Below are 17,814 nucleotides of genomic sequence, written 5' to 3'. Positions count from 1 at the left end.
TGCATGTTGTCCAGCCTTTCCCTTTTGTATTGTGTTTGTTTAAGAGCGCCTGAGTGTCCAGGTTGTGTTCAGGTCAGCCTGAGTTTGTTGGAAATGGCAGCTCTGTGTTATGGGCTCAGACACGAGGGAGGGTGGTAGTAACCGCACTCCCAAGAGTGCCCCTTTGTCTGACGTGCCACCGAGCAAGACTTACTTGAGTGGGTTACCATAGTAACGGTGGTGTGTTGAATATGTGAGCATGAGGCTTTTGGGAGGGGTGGACGAAGACAAAGACGCCCAGTTTGTTTGTCAAAGTGTGAAGGGCAGAGAGACGTTTCAAAACCTGTGAGCTCTCGGCAAACAGACAAAATCTGAAGAGCTGGATATCGCAGGTGCTGTGTTCAGCGGTAGAGTTTTATTTGCCCCTAAGTTTTTTTCCAAAATATTCTATTAGTTAATTAAAACGTGGAAGCGTCAATAAAATTGAAACAGAAAGTCAAAATATCAAAATAAAGAAAGTTTTAAAGTTTCTAAGGTTGATATATCGATTGCAATAGTAGATGGGAACAAGCAGTAACTCCTGCTTTCCAGTCTTGGTTTTCTGTAAAATATGGTTGATATCAGTGTGTAATGGAAACTTGTCAAATCTAAAGAGAGAAGAGACAAGAAGAACCAGCCAAACAAATATGTGTGCCTCATTCCATAGACACACAGAAGTCAGCTTGACATTTTAGATATCTTTGGAAATGTTGGCTCCACTAGATTGTTAAATAACGTTCTGTGGATTTGATTCCCTCTCCACACTAAGATGGATATATTTGCTGAATTAATGTTTCCTGTGTTTGGGCCTCTCGTCTCTCGTTTATAAAAACCTGGTTAAACTTGTCGAACTTTAAAATGTGATGCTTTTCTATTTGCTCCAAGCACCTCTCACAGACTAATCATCTTATGTATTTATTCATATGGATATGAATTACAGATCAGGTATGTGCTTCTTGTCAGGGTGGCCGAGTGGTCTAAGGCGCCAGACTCAAGGACAGACTCCTTCCTGCCACAGGGGACTTCTGGTCTCCGAATGGAGGCGTGGGTTCAAATCCCACTCCTGACATATCTTTATCACAAATGACAGTCATCCAGAACTCAATCAGTTACACTGATGAACTATATCAAGTTGGAGTTGTTGATCACACTGTCCCAATAAGAACAGGACCTGTGACATCTTGCGAGCGTTTGGGGCAACAAGAAGCACTTCAGTAAGGTACGACAATCCTTTATTAGTCCAACAGGGAAATTTGCAGCAGCAAAGAGGACCCTTAAATAATAGACATCAGTAAACTAATATTAAGTCAACATTTAATAGAACCGGACTTTCTTAAGCATCTTATCCACCATGCTAATTGATTTCATGGGCCAAAGAGGAAATTCAATCGATAAGAGACGTGGGCTAATGGCTCCCTGAATACAGGCTCACTCATGGTTCCTGTAGTCCTGGGTCTTCATCTACCAGGCTCTGCTCCTGTGGAACCTGTGGCTGTGTGGTGTAATGCCCAGGCCACACTTGAGACAGCATCTTGCTTTTCATTTTGACATTCATGTGATCAGGTTAGAGCAGCAATTCTGCCCTTGTGTCTCACCCATTTTGGTTCACAACATAATAAAAAGTGAAGAATATGACATTACAGCTGTTCCAATCTCTATATCTGTCAAATATGGCATGTATGATATGTTATTTGCAACCAAGCCCACAACTGTAAGGTGCAAGACTCAAGGACTGACTACCTCCTGGTCAAAGGGACTATACATAAGTCAGGTATAAATTCAAATCAATGCTCAATTTATTTCTTGGTTTCAGATAAATGTACATGTCAGGGTGGCCGAGTGGTCTAAGGCACCAGACTCAAGGACAGGCTCCTTCCTGATCAAAGGGTCTTCTGGTCTCCAAGTGGAGGCGTCGGTTCAAATCCCGCTCTTGACATATTTTTTCCCCTGCTCTTCTGTTGTTCCTCTCCCTCTGCGATACTGGGCAGGTGGACACTATCAATACCGAGCAGAGGTCAATCGTCCAGTGCTGGGTTAGCTACATGGGTGAAATATACACTCCTGATCAAAATCTTAAGACCAGTTAAAAAATTGCATGAATTTGTATTATGCACTGTTGGATCTTAGGAAGGTTCTAAGTAGAGCTTCAAAATGCAAAAAGAAGAAATGGGAACAAGAGACCAAAAGTTGTGAGCAGACAATTTATTGAAAACAACAATTTAACTCAAATAGGCTGTTCATCAGCTGATCAAAAGTTTAAGACCACAGCCTTTAAAAGCCAAAATCTGTGCAAAAATTTGGATTCCATGTCATTTCCTGTCAAGTAATCACACTGTGAAGATCTCTTGATGGCAAAGGCAAAAAAGCTCACCGTCTTTGAACGCGGTAGGATTGTTGAACTGCATAAACAAGGCCTCTCACAACGTGCCATCGCTGCTGAGGTTAGACGCAGTAAGACAGTCATTTTGCATTTCATAAAAGATCCTCAGGGTTATGGAACAAAAAAATCAAGTGGTAGACCCAAAAAAATCTCACCGGCACTGTTGAAGCAGGCATCCCTCATGACTGAGGGCCCTCGTCTGTGTGGTAACGACTGGGTTTTTCAGCAGGAAAACGCTCCAATTCACAATGCCCGTCTGACCAAGACTTTTTTCCTGGAGAATAACATCACTCTTTTGGACCATCCTGCGTGTTCCCCTGATCTTAATCCAATTGAGAACATTTGGGGATGGATGGCAAGGGAAGTTTACAAAAATGGACTTCAGTTCCAGACAGTGGATGCCCTTCGTGAAGCCATCTTCACCACTTGGCGCAACATTCGCTCTAGCCTTTTGGAAACACATGCATCAAGCATGCCAAAACGAATTTTTGAAGTGATCAACAATAATGGTGGAGCTACTCATTACTGAGTCAGTTTTTGACACTTTAATTTCTGTTTTAGGAGTTTTTTTTGTTTTTTTTGAGCTGTGGTCTTAAACTTTTGATCAGCTGATGAACAGCGTACTTCAGTTAAATTGTTGTTTTCAATAAATTGCCTGCTCACAACTTTTGGGCTCTTGTTCCCATTTCTTCTTTTTGCATTTTGAAACTCTACTTAGAACCTTCCTAAGATTCAACAGTGCAAAATGCAAATTCATGCAATGTAACGGTCTAACAGTTAGGATTTTGTAAAAGTGTTTTCTGTTAACTGTTAGATCTCTGTTGTTTTCATGTGTGCACTCTGTTTCTCCTTGTGTGTTCTGTTTCCTGTTTTATTTTGTAGTCTCTCCTTCCTTGTGTGTTGTTTCCAGCTTCTCGGGTGTGTCACTTCCTGTCTCGGTGATTGTCTTGCCCAGTCCTCATGTGTTGCACCTGTGGCTAGTTACCCCAGCCTTCCCTGTGTCTCTATTTAAGCCTCTGTGTTCCCCAAGCCCTTTGTCGGTTCGTTTGTTGTTCTACACGTTTCTAGACGTCGTGCGATATGGTTTGTTTTCCGTGCACCTTGTCACCAGTGTTATTTGTTAGTGTTCCTGTTTTATTTTTGTCTTGTTAAAGACCTTTTTGTATATTAAATACCCTTTTTGTTAAAATCTCTGCATCCTGGGTCCATCTCCTCCCTCAAACCGTAACATGCAATTGTTTAACTGGTCTTAAGATTTTGATCAGGAGTGTATCTACCATGAGTTGATGATCAAAATGTGTCAGCAAGAATGAGAAACATCCTCCGGCAGAACCCGAGAGTCCTTCAATGCCGTAGACCCTTGCATGGGCAAGTTCAAGACCCACTAAGGGTTTTCATATTAACGTCATCTAGACTGACAAATAATTTCAGAACTCTTTGATAGAACAATAAATACACTGGTGGCATAAAAGTTATCAGCTTTAAGCAGCACTATATCTCCATTCAAACATCCATGGCTGTGAAAGAAGATCAAAGAAAAGCTTTGTAAGTTTACATTTCCTTTACAAAACACACTATTAGAATAAAGATTAATATAATAATAATACAGTATCAGTATATACTGTACATATATTTTTTAACACAAATAGCTAATCGGCCAATCCCTGTGCAGCAAGTCAATGCATTTAGGCATCTAGACGTGGTGAAGACGACTTGCTGAAATTCAAACCGAGCATCAGAAAGGGGATTTAAGTGACTCTGAACTTGGTTGCTGATCTGAGTAATTCAAAAACTGCTGATCTACTGGGATTTTCACACACCATATGAAAAATGGTGCGAAAAAGAGAAAATATCCAGTGAGCGGCAGTTGTGTAGACGAAAAAAATGCCTTGTTGATGTCAGAGGTCAGAGGAGAATGGGCAGAGTGGTTTGAGATGATAGAAAGGCAACAGTAACTCAAATAGCCACTTGTTACAACCAAGGTATGCAGAATACCATCTCTGAACGCAGAACACGTCGAACCTTGAAGCAGATGGGCTACAGCAGCAGAAGACCACACCAGGGGCCACTCCTCTCAGCTAAGAACAGGAACCTTGAGTACAATTTGCACAGGCTCACCAAAATTGGACAATAGAAGACTGGAAAAACGTTGCCTGGTATGATGAGACTTTCAGCTGCAACGTTCAATTGGCAGGGTCAGAAATTGGTGTAAACAACATGAAAGCATGGATCCATCCTGCTTTGTATCCATCGGGCCTTGTATCAATGGTTCAGGATGGTGGTGGTGGTGGTGTAATGGTGTGGGGGATATTCTCCCGGCACACTTTGGGCCCCTTAGTACCAATTGAGCATCGTTTGAAAAGCCACGCCTTGTTGAATTTATGCTACAAATAATTAAGGCAGTTCTCAAGGCAAAAGGGGGTCCAACCCGATACTAGCAAGGTGTACCTAATAAAGTAGCCCTTGAGTGTATATACTGATATAACCCCTAACCCTATTATATGTGTGTATAATTTCAATAATGTTGGCAGCCTTGATAGAATTCGGTTCTCCTGGTTTCTGCATATTCGTTTTCTGTGTGTTTACGTATATAAAACCGGTGGCGCATTCGTAAACGTCTCAAATTCACACAGGCGTAGGTCTGAAATGTTGGCCACCGTACTTTATCGCAGAATGGACACAGATTAGCTATTGGGACATTTGGGTTCCACGCTGGTTTACCGTGAGAAGGTGGGGGGGTTAAAAATGAATAGAACAAAAAAAGACAAATATCTCCTGGAGAAAATCCCCGGCGTCCACAAACACTCATGTCAAGAGAGTTTATAGAGTAAGTGCAATCAACGGTGTCGGGTGCTTTAATGATCATCCTATGTGATCTACCCAGTGGATATGTCCCTTCCTGCCTGTGCCGGCTGCTCCACCTCTCGCCTGAATAATGCGCATCATTTGTTGCTGTTGTCAACATGTCTATGAAGAGAACCTCCTGCTGTGTCTTACATGTGTGAAGGGAAACTCTGGGTAAACTACGGACCCAGTTCCTACCCGCAGGTCATGTCTGAAAATCCGCTTATTAGGCAGCAAAAACAATTCTCAAAAAACTCATATATATGTGGGCTCTGGTAATATACAAAACAAAAACATATTTATCCAAAAACATTCAGTGAAATGTTCAATATGCAAGTTATTACAGTTTCCCTAGCTTCACATCGGACACCACTTCAGATGGACATTTATGTTTTCTGCTAATCTGCTGCTGTAGCAAACGCACGGAGATTGAATTGTAGGGGATGGGGGAACACTAGTAGACTTTCTTGTTGGGGGGGGGGGGGGTTATCATCTTATATTCCCCCTCAGGGAAGACCACATGACCCCGCATTACAGAGAAAAGGCAGCAAAGAGAAGAAAAAAAAAGGACTAGAGAGAGATGTTGGGCCCCGCTGCTCTGAGCTCTTCAATGAAAACCACATGTAGGACTGGGAGGGGGGAAGTATTGTGTGTGTGTGTATGTGTGTGTGTGTGTGTGTGTGTGTGTGTGTGTATGTGTGTGTGTGTGTGTAGTAGAGAGAGGGAGAGAGAGAGAGACAGCAGGAGGGGGGGTGTTAATGACTAAAAACCCAGCCTCTGAGAGACTGAGGAGGTAGTCACTCTGAGCTCCGCTGACATTCCCAACAGGCATTGCAGGGGAGAAGCCTTGTGTGTGATATACAGCAGAAAGAAAGTTTGCATGTGAGTGAGTGGGTGGGAGTGTGTAACCACTGGAGGAGCCTGTAACAGTACGACACAATCCAGCGTCTCGCACAATCTGAGCACCGGGCTTCAGTACTGCTGCTGGACAGAAAGCTGCCTTCAAGTGTTGAGTCAAAGAAGAGGAGAAAAGAATTCTCAGCGGCCGGTGTGATCTGTTTTGTTTCTGCCAGAGGTGAGACAAGAGGAAGAAGGGAAGAAGAAGAAGAAGAAGAAGAATTAGAAGTAGTAGATCGAGAAGTGGTCAACATGTCCAACGCACTGCTGAGGAGAAACTCCAGCAAACAGGGTTTGCAAAACCTGATGAGGTATGTGGTTGATTTCTCTCCATTCCTGCTGCTGCTGTGTTTGTTTTTGATGTACGCATACAGAAAGAAAGAGGCAGCTAGGATTAATATTTAAACACAACACACTGTTTGAACACACACAAAGACACACATTCAAGGTTGGTTGGAATAGAGATGAGGTGAAGATCTTTTTATCCTTTTCTGATTCAGAGGAGAAATCAGTTAAGATGTGAAATGTGAGCTTTTAACTGTAATTTTGAAAAGATGCCAGCAGAAAGCCTGCAGATGAAGATAAATAGTATTGTTTTCATATGCCTGTGTGTGTCTGTGTTACATTTTCAGTGTGTGGTAAACACGTCTGTCTAAATGAGAACAGTGGGATTAGTGGCAGTGTTTTGGGTCACGCAGGGTTGTGTGCAGGGGATTTGTTTTGTTTTTGGAATCTACTTAACTCCTTTCACATGAATTAATTGAGCAAAACAAAGAAACAATTAAAAATCATTATGCTCAGTAATTATTTTTCCTTTTTAAATCACAAATCACAAGCTAATATCATAAGTAAACAGTAAAATCTGTCTTTTTCATTTTCAGTCCAGACTCACTCTGAGGTTTAGGACGAGCTGGACGCCCGAGGCTGCTCCGCCTCACTCTGAGGGGAAGTGGTGTCGGTGACCTGTGACAGAGGTTAAAGGTCACCTGAGTCAGTCCTTTGTTTTGCGGGTGCTTATGGGTGGCGACATGTCCTGTAGTTTGGGGGGATATCTGCGTTTTCATCCTGGATCAGGTTTCCAGTGTGACCCCCGCCCCCTCCCTCCCTTCTTCCCTGTGGTTTTGTAACAGAGGAGATAACAACTCATTCTGCGGCTCAGACTGTATCACTGGGAAATTTTTGGTTTACGGGATGGTGACGTTGTCAGATTAGATGACCACATTCGAGCTGTGACATGAAGAGACACGACAGAGTCAAAACCTGCTGTCGGACATGACTTCTATGACACATCCTAACACAATCTTTTCAAGTACTGAACTAGAGAATTTATATTTCTAATTATTTTTAGAAAAATGTAATAGTTCCTGCTCTGGTGCCCCTCTGCATTTCACAGGTCTATGAGTTGTGAAGCGTTCCATTAAAGAGACATTTTCTCTTAAACAGATCATGTTGAACTGTTCAAAGCCCAAGGAAGTAACAAAAAAGGGAAACTTTCCTTTCCCAACAATCATCACTCGACCTGTCACATTTATCGTGTGACTCATTGGAGGGGCCCGACCCCTGAGTTGGGAACCACTGTAGTAAACTGTCTAACCGTAAAGTATCAACAAGCTCCACTGGAACAGCTGCGACTTCAATGCCTCATCAGTGTTAACACTGTATTACGTAACATTATATATCATTCAACGGACATTTTTCTGTAGAACCATTATTTTTACTACTTTTTGCTAACGATCTTTAACTCGTGATTTTGAATGCAGTGATGAGTTGGTGTGTTAATACAATAGTCCTCATATCATGGGATGTCGGTGGTCTTCCATTTGTGCTGAACGAACCAGACAATGCTAACTTTGATGACTGACTGTACATGCCTGTAGGGCCATATAGAATCAGATTTAGAATCTGAATCTAGGGCAGCCAATGAAAGCTGGTGTAAGCAGGTAGTCACATGACTTTGACATGTGATGGACTTGGGTCATGATTCTGATGACAAAAGGAAGCAACTTTAAAGAAAAAACGTTTTCTCATTACAATGCTATACTCGATTAGCCTGACGTTGTCATACTCACAATTCTAGTCAGAATGTGAGTCTGATACCGCTCCATTGGGCTGTGATTATGGGGCGTGTTTCAACCGAACCAGAAAAAAAAGTCTCTTGTCTCAATTGGATAGACCTACAACCAATCAGAGCAACGTAGTATGTGACGTATGTTAAGCGACTCATTGTGAGTTATTTACTAACGCCGGGTTCACATCGGACGCTGAAGCACAGCGCCAAGCCTTAAATAACAGCTGGCTCCCTTCCACTCCCATGTTAAACCTTTGTGCTGGTCACACTGGAGGCTGAAGCACCGCGCTGCGCCAAGGCTGCCTCGTGCCGTGCAGCGATCGTTTCGGCGTCGAATCTATTTTTTGCGCTTGACGCGATCGTATCGCGCCAGGAAACACACTGAAAAATGATTTAAAACGATATTGATGACATATTTTATATGATATGAATTATCAAATATGCATCCCATACTTTGAATTCCCCTTCTGTTGTCCTGGAGTTTTAATTTTACCAATGACATATGTCCCCCTCTGCCCATCCACTACAGCCACACAAGCAGTGATAAAGATAAAAAGAGAGAGAGGGGGGGCTACGTATTCTCCACATAGGCTTAGAGTGGAGAATACGTAATTTACCCTCGACACCCGACATTTAACGGAGCAAACAGCAGAGAAGTTCTTCAACATGGATGACATTAAATTAATAATTGAAGTGGAGAAGTGCAGTGAGTTGTATGATCCTCGGTATAAAGACAACACCAAAAGAGACAAATGTTGGGATGCTGTTGCTTAATGTTGGAGCAGCAAGTAAGTATATGCTTTTATACTACTGGATCAACGGGTGATATTATTAGCGCTGCCCGGCGGTTCAGCATCGCTTCAGTGTCCGGTGTGAACAGCCAAGCGCCGGCGCGATAGGGATTAGAGCGGCGCGGCGCTTTGGCGTCCTCCGCGTTCTCTTTCATGAATGAAATGCGCTGTCGATGTCTTCTAAAACAGACTCAAATGCAGCATCTACACATCTCAGCTCTCCAGCGGCAGGCATTCAACCTAAGCGCACTTTGATGACGTGGTTGATTACGTTACCGTTGATCATCTGTCCATCATCGTATAAAGCCCGCCCTGACAATCTGATTGGCCCGGTCGATTTCGTACCGGGCATAATTTCTCCCCAACGGAGCGACTCCAGACCGAACTTCCCGACCTCAAATGTTGTAGGCGGGGCTAAGTTCGTCTGGCATCCAGGCTAATACTCGATACTTGATATACTTGAATTGCACAATTATATCCAAAGAGCAAACATAAACACCTGTGAATGTATTAACATTATACTAAACATAGTCTTGCTGCAACTCAGCTCAGCTCAGCTTCTCAAGGTCTGGATTCCTTCTGTGTTCATGGGTCAGGAGTTGGATTATCATCAGAGGTCTCCCCATCTTTAAATCCGTCCCACTGAGTGAAAACACTGAATTTTTCGGACCTATTAATACAGGGCAACTCGTAAGGGTTTTAAGTGAATCATAAAAATCTGACATAAAACTGAATTCAAAAAAGAAAATGTCACTCTTCGGGCAGACAAACACTGACACATGCTCAACAGGAATACTAAGCAATTTTCTGGCGGATTCAAACAAAATATGACATCCATCCTAAGTGTTTTTTGACTACTTTAGAAGTACTGAAGTATCTTGTTAATTTGAATGAATAGAAAAAGATAGTCATCATTCTGGTCATCATATCACATCATCCTGGTTTTCCATCACATTGGGCTGTCGGACACGAGTCATTAAATGTAAAAGAGAAACCTCTTGGTGACTTTCCACATGATGACTCTGTACAGATAGCTGATGCATGACTGTCTCTGGGTTGTAGCAATGTGTTACTGCTCTGTGAGTCTGAGTGTGGAGGTGTAGACCTCTGAGTCACAGTGAAAGCAGCTGTCAGGCTGTATGTTCATGCAGCACATGCAGTAACAGCTGGCCGCGCTCTGACTCAGTCCTCTCAGCAGATGGCATCAGTCTGGAGGAGCTGACATCACTCATCAGACTGACGCCAGAAGACAGTCGCAGTACGTAGCCATCTCTGCTGAGCTGTTTCACACCCACCACCCGCTCCGTCCCACAATGTGATTCATCCTGCATTTCTCAGTGTTGAGCTTATTAGGAACCTGGCTGCTTTGCAGTAATTTAGTGTTTTTCCATTAGGTCAGAATTATGGTCATTAACATGCTGTTTATTTACTCAGCATACTTAACCATTCAACATGCAGATGGCAGCAACTAATTAAAAAAGTTATAAAAATTAAACAAGTAAAAGCAATTACAGATCGAAGTGAAGCAATATTCAAGCACGCAGCATTTTCTACCATGCTGGGTAATGAAAGAGGAGGTTTGATTTTTACATCCTTGTTCAAATCAACAGGCTGTGGCATCAGGCAGGCATGCACCAGGGTCAATCTGTTTTAAATCAGCTCTTCTGGTGAGATAAACACCCCCTGGCCAGCGCTGATGTCATCCAGGAGGCATACCTGCGGCAAAACAAACTGGCCGCTGTGACCTCTGACCCCTCATTCCCACACACATGTGTGGGTTACCTCAGTGTTTACGATACAGGGAGATAAAATGGTGAGGAATGTTTTCGGGGGGGGAGAGGGTGGTAGAGTTAGCTGATGAGTGATTGGGGCACTGAACCCCCCCCCCCCCCCCCCCCTCCACAGGTTGTCTGCATTAAAAGAACAGAGGAAAAGTAAACACAGCATGTTTTCCTGTTTCCAGAGGTGGTATCTGTGTGAGCAGATGAGAGGTTTTTATCTGTTTGACGAGAGCATTCTCACTCCCAAGTAGTCACAAATGGGATGCTTGGTCTGGTCATCTCAAGGCGCACTGCGTGGACTGAAGGCTGAGACTACATGACGGTTTTCCACATTTTCTGTAATAGAGGAGCAGTGTGTAGAATTGATAAGGGTCTCTATGCAAAAATGGGATATAATTCTCATATCTATGTCATAGTAACTGTAACCATCATCACATAAAAACTGTCGTGTATAGGGTAGAATTAGCCTCATCATTCATAGTATCATTAATCATTTAAATAATAATGTCTGTGGTTGCGCTGCCATGGACATCAATATGTTGCATCTACCTATCGCTACCGTCACCCCTAGTGGACAAACCGGTGAAAGATGGCGTTTCGTGTTTGCATATTGATGCAGCAGCATGAATTGAAAACACAAAGAGCAAATGTGCCCCAAAAAAATTTAGAAAAAGATGTCAGATTGGGAAGGTGGCATGCAAAGTTGACCTTATTAATTAAAAATAAACTTACGAAGAATGTGTGAATATGTTGCTTTGACCTGATTGACTTGCCATCAACTTTGGTACAATGACTCGATGTTCATGCTGACAGGCTGTGTGTTGACTTAAACATGCGGACACCTGACAGGAGATGCGTAAACACAGACGTGACCCAGTGTTCTAGATAACAACTTCTGGATAAGTGTCATAAAATGATCAAATTATCATACATCGTGAAAAATTTGGTATTATCGATTGTACATTGTACAGAGGGCAGATTATCTTAGAAATACAATAATTATCCCACATGTGGCCAAAATGGCTCTGAGCAGATGGTACGTCAGTCACCACTGGAGAAAATAGTTCTGGGCTTTGTTTGGTTGAGGGAACTGATGCCAAATATGTTTCAGGAAGATCTGTCAACAAGAGAGTTTCTCCTGTTAAATTTTTATTGCAATGAAAGAGTTTCACTGAAAAGTAGGGCTGTCATGTGTGACTTGTTTCCCACTGTTTCGGTCGATGATATGTCACCCCGAAATACTGTGTGAACATGGAGGAGGAGATTTTCACTGCATCTCAAGTTCAAGGTTCGGTTCAACGAGGACACATCAGTAGGAAGTGTATGATGTAATCTGAGGTTTTCTAATAGAGAGAAAAATACATATATGTTATTTAACCTTATTTTGGAGGATAGGAGAAAGGGTAGAATCACTTACTAAGAAGGTGGTGGTCTAGTAAAACAAGCTGGTTATGGAAATATCCTGGAGGTCATAGTGTTGATGGGACGCGGCTTGTTGTTGCTCGTCATAACTTGTACTTGTAAATCAGAGCCTGTAGAATGGGATCCTCGGAGTCAGTTTCTTCAACAGCCACAAATCTGACTCTTATAAATACGTATTCATAACCACTCTGAGAAACTCAACTTCAAGGTTCTGGCTCTTTGAGTTTACACAAGAGAGGAGAGTGAGGGCAAATGACATAGACCGACTGCATTATTCAAGGCTAGCAATTGTTACCATTTGTACGAAGGGGCGGCTGGTGCTTCTAACCAGAAGGTTGGCGGTTCGATCCCAGTCTTTCCCCATAAGCATGCTGAAGTGTCCTCGGTCAAGATACTGAACCCGAATTGCACCTCACTGAATGTGTGGGTTAATTACAATAACCTGTTCTCATTAAGACTAGAAAAGCGTTATATAACTAAAGGCCATTTACTGTTTACGATCAAATCTTAGGGCATGAATTACCAATGTGGGTACTACATAGAACATTTTCATTTATACAGTAAGTGTACAGAAAATATCCTTCCTCACATCTATTCTTGGTGAGTTTCCCATCTTCCCTGGTCTCAGGGAAACTGTGAGTAAACTAACCTCTACACCTTTACTCTCCTCTTTTCTGCTGCTTTGTAATTTTTGTAATTTTGCTTCAAGACAAAATGGAGCTTCAGATGCAATCAGATACCGAGTGTATTTTTATTTGGTATTAGAGAAGGACGCCCTGGCTATGTTTTTTATTTTTTACAGGCGGTTAAGGTTCTCACTGAACAAACACAGGAAGGTCTCTTCTTGACAATGGCTGCTGCTTTCTTCCACTGTCCTCCAGTCAAATCCTGAGGGCAAACAAACCTGCAAGCTGCTCAGACTTCAGGGATCATCGGTCCATTTGTGATCTGCATGGGGGGGTGCGGGCACTCAGACATGCAGCCATAACATGGTGATTACTGTCTCCTGTTGGGGGACTTGTCGACCTCTGGCCTTATCTGACTGACTACTTCTCTCTGAAGTGTCCAGGACACAGGCTGCTGGTAGCCATCATGTTGCTGTGTATTCCTGCAAAGAAGGAATAATGGTTTACCACTCTGAGCCTTCTTTGAGACACTTCCTTGTGATTAGGTGCTTTCCTTGTTGCAGTCCTCCCAATTGGATTACTTCTTTCCTCCTGAGTTTTACTCTGCTGTCAATGATAAGGAAATTTTACAATTTCGGATAAAAATGTCTGAAACCAAGAAGAGAGGAGGAAAAGTCCAACCAGAAAAAGAAATGTTTCTCCTCCTCTGCTTCAGGGGAGAATTTGTGAACAGGGGCTCAAACAACAGTAGAAACAGCTCAGCCCTAGTGTCCGTGATCCACCGGCTAAACCAGATTTCACTCTGAGGTCAGGTTAGTTAGTATGTCAGCCAGATCCGGTCCACATGTTTTTGGCCTGATAAGTTTAAAGCATAATCTGGTGTATTAAAGTGCTGCAGGCCCAACATCACTTTAGAATCTATATAACGTTATACAGATACATTTTCATGTTTAACCTGCAACCCCCTGAAATATAATGTAATTTCTGATTACTGTCACACAATGTCAATTTTGACACTTCTTCACGTTGGGTTGGGTGGAAGTCACAGCAGCTGCATGACTCAGTCTCCATGAGACACATTAAAAAAAGATAAGCAGCAGTTTGACTCTGCTGTCAGCAGGTTGACGCCTCCAGCTCCCTCCTCTCAACTCGGGCTGCTCTAGGGAGTTTTTGTCTGTTCCTGAGAAGTGGCGTCTTTTTGTTGTCGCGTCAGAGTGATTCAGTGCCCACTGCCGCCCTGACAAGTCTCAACACAGCAATGACTTCATCTCACAAGCGTCTCCTCACTGTTCCTCATCTTCTAACCTATATGGAGACTGGCTTGGCTCCTTGAGGCTGTAAGCAGATCATGTTATTATCATGTCATTCAGCGGAGTCATCCGGCCGATGACAGCATGTGTAGTTACAAAAGAGCAGATGAGGCATGTGTACCCTAAGCCGTTTGCCTCATTCACTCTGGTTCCGGTAAAATGTTGCTGGACAATAAAGTTAAAGCCTGGGCAAGTGCAGGCAGATACACAGCAACGCTGCCTGGTCTGGTGGTTTTGTTGGCAGTGTGGTGGAGCTTTCATCTGCTTTGTGGGTTTGTTTGTCTTGTTTCGGGTTGTCACTATCAGTTGCATTTTTTTTTTCATCACAGAACTCAGGGCTTCTTTATCTTTTATGGAGCTTCATACAATCTGTTGGCAACCAGCTGTGTCTCCAAAACACTGAGCTGTCTGTAACTTAAAGAAACAGTCCAACACTATTAGGGGTATATTATGTATCATTCTCTCAAACGTGTTCACCTGATTCTATCTCTGCCTTGCCCCATGTACAGACAGGACCAGGATGTGGTTTAGGACTTTGATTGATTTTTTATCTGCTATTTTATCTTTCATTTACAGATTAATCAAATGAAAACTGAAAAATATTAGAATGCTGTCACAGAAAAGTATCAAACTCTTTTGATTGAGAAATTGTGACCAGTGAGAGAAATGAGACCTGAACAAATAAAACCGACAAAACCAAATTAATTATATGTTTTCGAATATCCAATTTAGGTAAAAAATTAATTTATTTTTAATTTATCAGCTATTAATTACACTTGTCTGTTCTGGTGTTGATTTGACAGCTCAGGTCTCAGGTTTGTTTGACTGACTGTGCTGTGTCTCACTGATCTTCAGGGCTGTAGCCACTTTTGTCAGCCGCTATCAGGGGAAGCATTCAGGTAGGCCGCGTGCTCAGACTTGTTTTTGGCGTTAGTTTACAGAGAATCAACAAACTGTGGAGAAGAGAAAACCTGCTCGATACTGAGGAGGAGAAAGTGCTCTGTGTTTGTTGTTGCAATTGACTTGAGAGCTAACAAAACCCTGATACAGTTCAGACCCACTCTGCGTTTAGAGCAGGGGGGGGGGGGGGGATTTCTGCCTTGTCACTGAGATTAGATGACATGGGCTCAGAGAAAAATCAGATTTGGTTTTGATGAAACGCAGGATGAGAAGGAGGAAGTAAAGCTGCTGTTAATTCCGGTACTTTAAAATCACTCAGAGGGGGGATTAATCATTTAGTCCAAATCAGATGTTTGAGCTAGTGCCAGGTATGACTGAATCCGGCATCACTGAATACAGAAGGGAGACGTAATGAGAGGGCACACGAGACAGAGTTTAGCTCAAACAGTCTGAGCAGCTTTCAACATCCAGCTCATGACGAATCAAAGATTCTCCGAAACAAGATTTTTCCTGTTGCCCTAAATCACAAGCTCAACAAATCAGTCGTACCACTCGTGACTGAATGAACACAGACACACTCCCAATGAAGGAGGATGTAGAAGGTGGTACCTCTGTTATGACCTCTGCAGTCGTAATCATGTCAGAGGAGGGAGGGAATTATTATTGTCCTAAACTGGAAGACATCACATAGGTATTATATGCATCTTACATATACATTTACTACCAACACAAATGCAATTTTTGTCCTAATACGCAAAACATCTGATTTTCAAAGTATTTTCCCAAATATGATCTAAATAGTACAACAGTTTGGGTCAATTTTGAAATGTAACATTTTACACTGAAATTGTAAATCACATTTCACACTTAATGTTGCAGGAAAACATGGTTGAATTAGATGTGGCTGTGCTGTTTGAGTTGTTTTGATAAATGAGATTTAATAAACAAATAATAGAGGTAGATCCATGTTCCGTCCTGACGCACTGACCACTGCCTCTCTGCTGCTCTCCAAACATGTTTTGACCTGAGTTTTGCCTCATCAGGTCACAGTGAAAGGCTGACCCCCCATCCAGCTGTGCTCCGGCCTCTCAACCTCTGTCCCTTTGCCAGTTTCCTCTCTGCTCGTCCTTGCCCTGCCTACAGGAAAGACAAGCACAGGAAGCAAAGTGGAAGGGGAAGTAGATTGGATGCTGGCAAGTGTAGAGATTATCAGTTTCTTGTTTCTCGACCTCTGAATCAGTGCCCACACGTCAGATAATTTCAACGACTCTCGTTGGTCTGGAAATGCTGGTGTACCATTTGTTATGTGGAAAAGACTGGAAACCAGGTTTAAAAGGAGTGCAGCTGCATGCGAGGCGGCAGGACTCTGTCAGTTGATAATCAAACAGTAGCAGGTGGTGTTGATGCTGTGGTAAACTTGAATCTTTTCACAGTATGTTTTCAATTTGGATTCAGCCAGCACTGCATGAAATACAAGGTTTTAAACCTGCGGAAATAATGTTTGGGGATTTATCATCACACTTCAAGTTTATATGTTGAACTTGATAGCAGCTGAAAGGCAACATTTTCCTTTATATAAAGCAGTGTTTGTTTCCACCTGATGAATCTAAGAACACTCTTCTTTTAGCTCTGGGTTTAGTCCCAACCACCTTCTTAGGGTGACAGTAACCCTTAGCTGCCTGTCTATGTTCCCCAGCTGTTGTTTGTGTCTGTATGTTGCCTGCTTACCAGGTAGTAAGCAGAGAGAGGGAAACAAGAAAAATGGATTTTTATATTATGCTTTGTTGATATGTCACACTAAGAACTGACATAATAGAAGGAAAGACTGTTGTGGATTTGCTATAGTTTCCATCTCAATGTATCTGACACAAAACTTTTTGGTCATCTCTACAAAATTTGGAAGTTATTCCAGATGCTTGGTGTTTTTCTATATCTTGCTAGTGCAGTTTTTTTAACTTTTAAGCCTGTAACATGAGGTGCTGGCAAACATGCAGTGGACTCCAGATTATTCAGAGAGTCTCAATGTGAGAATGTAAATGTCCCAGTCAGTTGCAGAGGACTTTGTCCGGAGTTTCTCCTGCTAGCCCCTCAGTAAAAACTCCAGAGAATATCCGAATGACTCATGTGAGAACACAGCTGGTGATTACCCAGTGGAGCCATACGCGTGGAAGATGCAGATCAATATGTCGACCTGGAAAAACAATGATATTTGAAAGCTTTTGGTGATAAATACAGACACTAGTATTAATGTGCTGTAAACTACACACAAGAATTGACATATTCCATTCTGTCTCCTGCATGCACCCCTGGAGATGTTTATGTTCTTGTGAGCCAAGTCCAGAGAAGGTATAGACCCCATGTGTGCACCAAAAGTCACTTGTCACTGTTCCACTGTCACATGATGTCACATGATCCACAAAACTGTCACGAAGATCAATCAATCAAATTTTATTTGTATAGCCCATATTCACAAATTACAATTCGTCTCATAGGGCTTTAACAGGGTGTGACATCGTCTGTCCTTAACCCTCATTTCCTGATCTGAAAAAATAATCTAATAGGAGTTTATCTTGATGCATGATGGTTAATGTCGGATTAGCCTACTATATCTCTGATTGGGGCATGGATAAGCATAGTAATCGTGAACACTCATAGTATTTGGTTTAGCCCTAATATTTTGTTTACTTGACAGATCAAGTCTACATTATGATAAAATGCTGTTGGAGTTGGGTTTTAGATCTCCCTCCATGGATCATACCTTTAACCCCTTGTGAGTC

At 42.4% G+C, this 17,814-nt stretch overlaps 1 protein-coding gene and 2 non-coding genes across 3 annotated transcripts in view; all 3 read left to right on the top strand.

The window, feature by feature from the left end:
- Positions 1–976: 976 nt before the first annotated feature.
- On the top strand, positions 977–1,087 carry trnal-caa (transfer RNA leucine (anticodon CAA)). The gene is made up of 2 exons: positions 977–1,014; positions 1,042–1,087. It is a non-coding gene; the product is annotated as a tRNA-Leu (tRNA).
- A 756-nt stretch (positions 1,088–1,843) lies between these two features.
- On the top strand, positions 1,844–1,954 carry trnal-caa (transfer RNA leucine (anticodon CAA)). The gene is made up of 2 exons: positions 1,844–1,881; positions 1,909–1,954. It is a non-coding gene; the product is annotated as a tRNA-Leu (tRNA).
- A 3,976-nt stretch (positions 1,955–5,930) lies between these two features.
- Positions 5,931–17,814, top strand: part of lsp1a (lymphocyte specific protein 1 a) — a 39,418-nt gene continuing 27,534 nt past the window's right edge. The window contains exon 1 of the mRNA XM_053426644.1: positions 5,931–6,450. Within this exon, the coding sequence (XP_053282619.1) occupies positions 6,392–6,450 (59 nt within the window). The 5' untranslated portion in view covers positions 5,931–6,391. The remainder of the gene's footprint in view (positions 6,451–17,814) is intronic.

Source organism: Pleuronectes platessa, chromosome 7 (genome assembly GCF_947347685.1).
Source record: "Pleuronectes platessa chromosome 7, fPlePla1.1, whole genome shotgun sequence".
Lineage (NCBI taxonomy): Eukaryota > Metazoa > Chordata > Actinopteri > Pleuronectiformes > Pleuronectidae > Pleuronectes > Pleuronectes platessa.
Note: the sequence above shows the minus strand (reverse complement) of the source record. Positions and strands in the feature narration are given on the sequence as shown.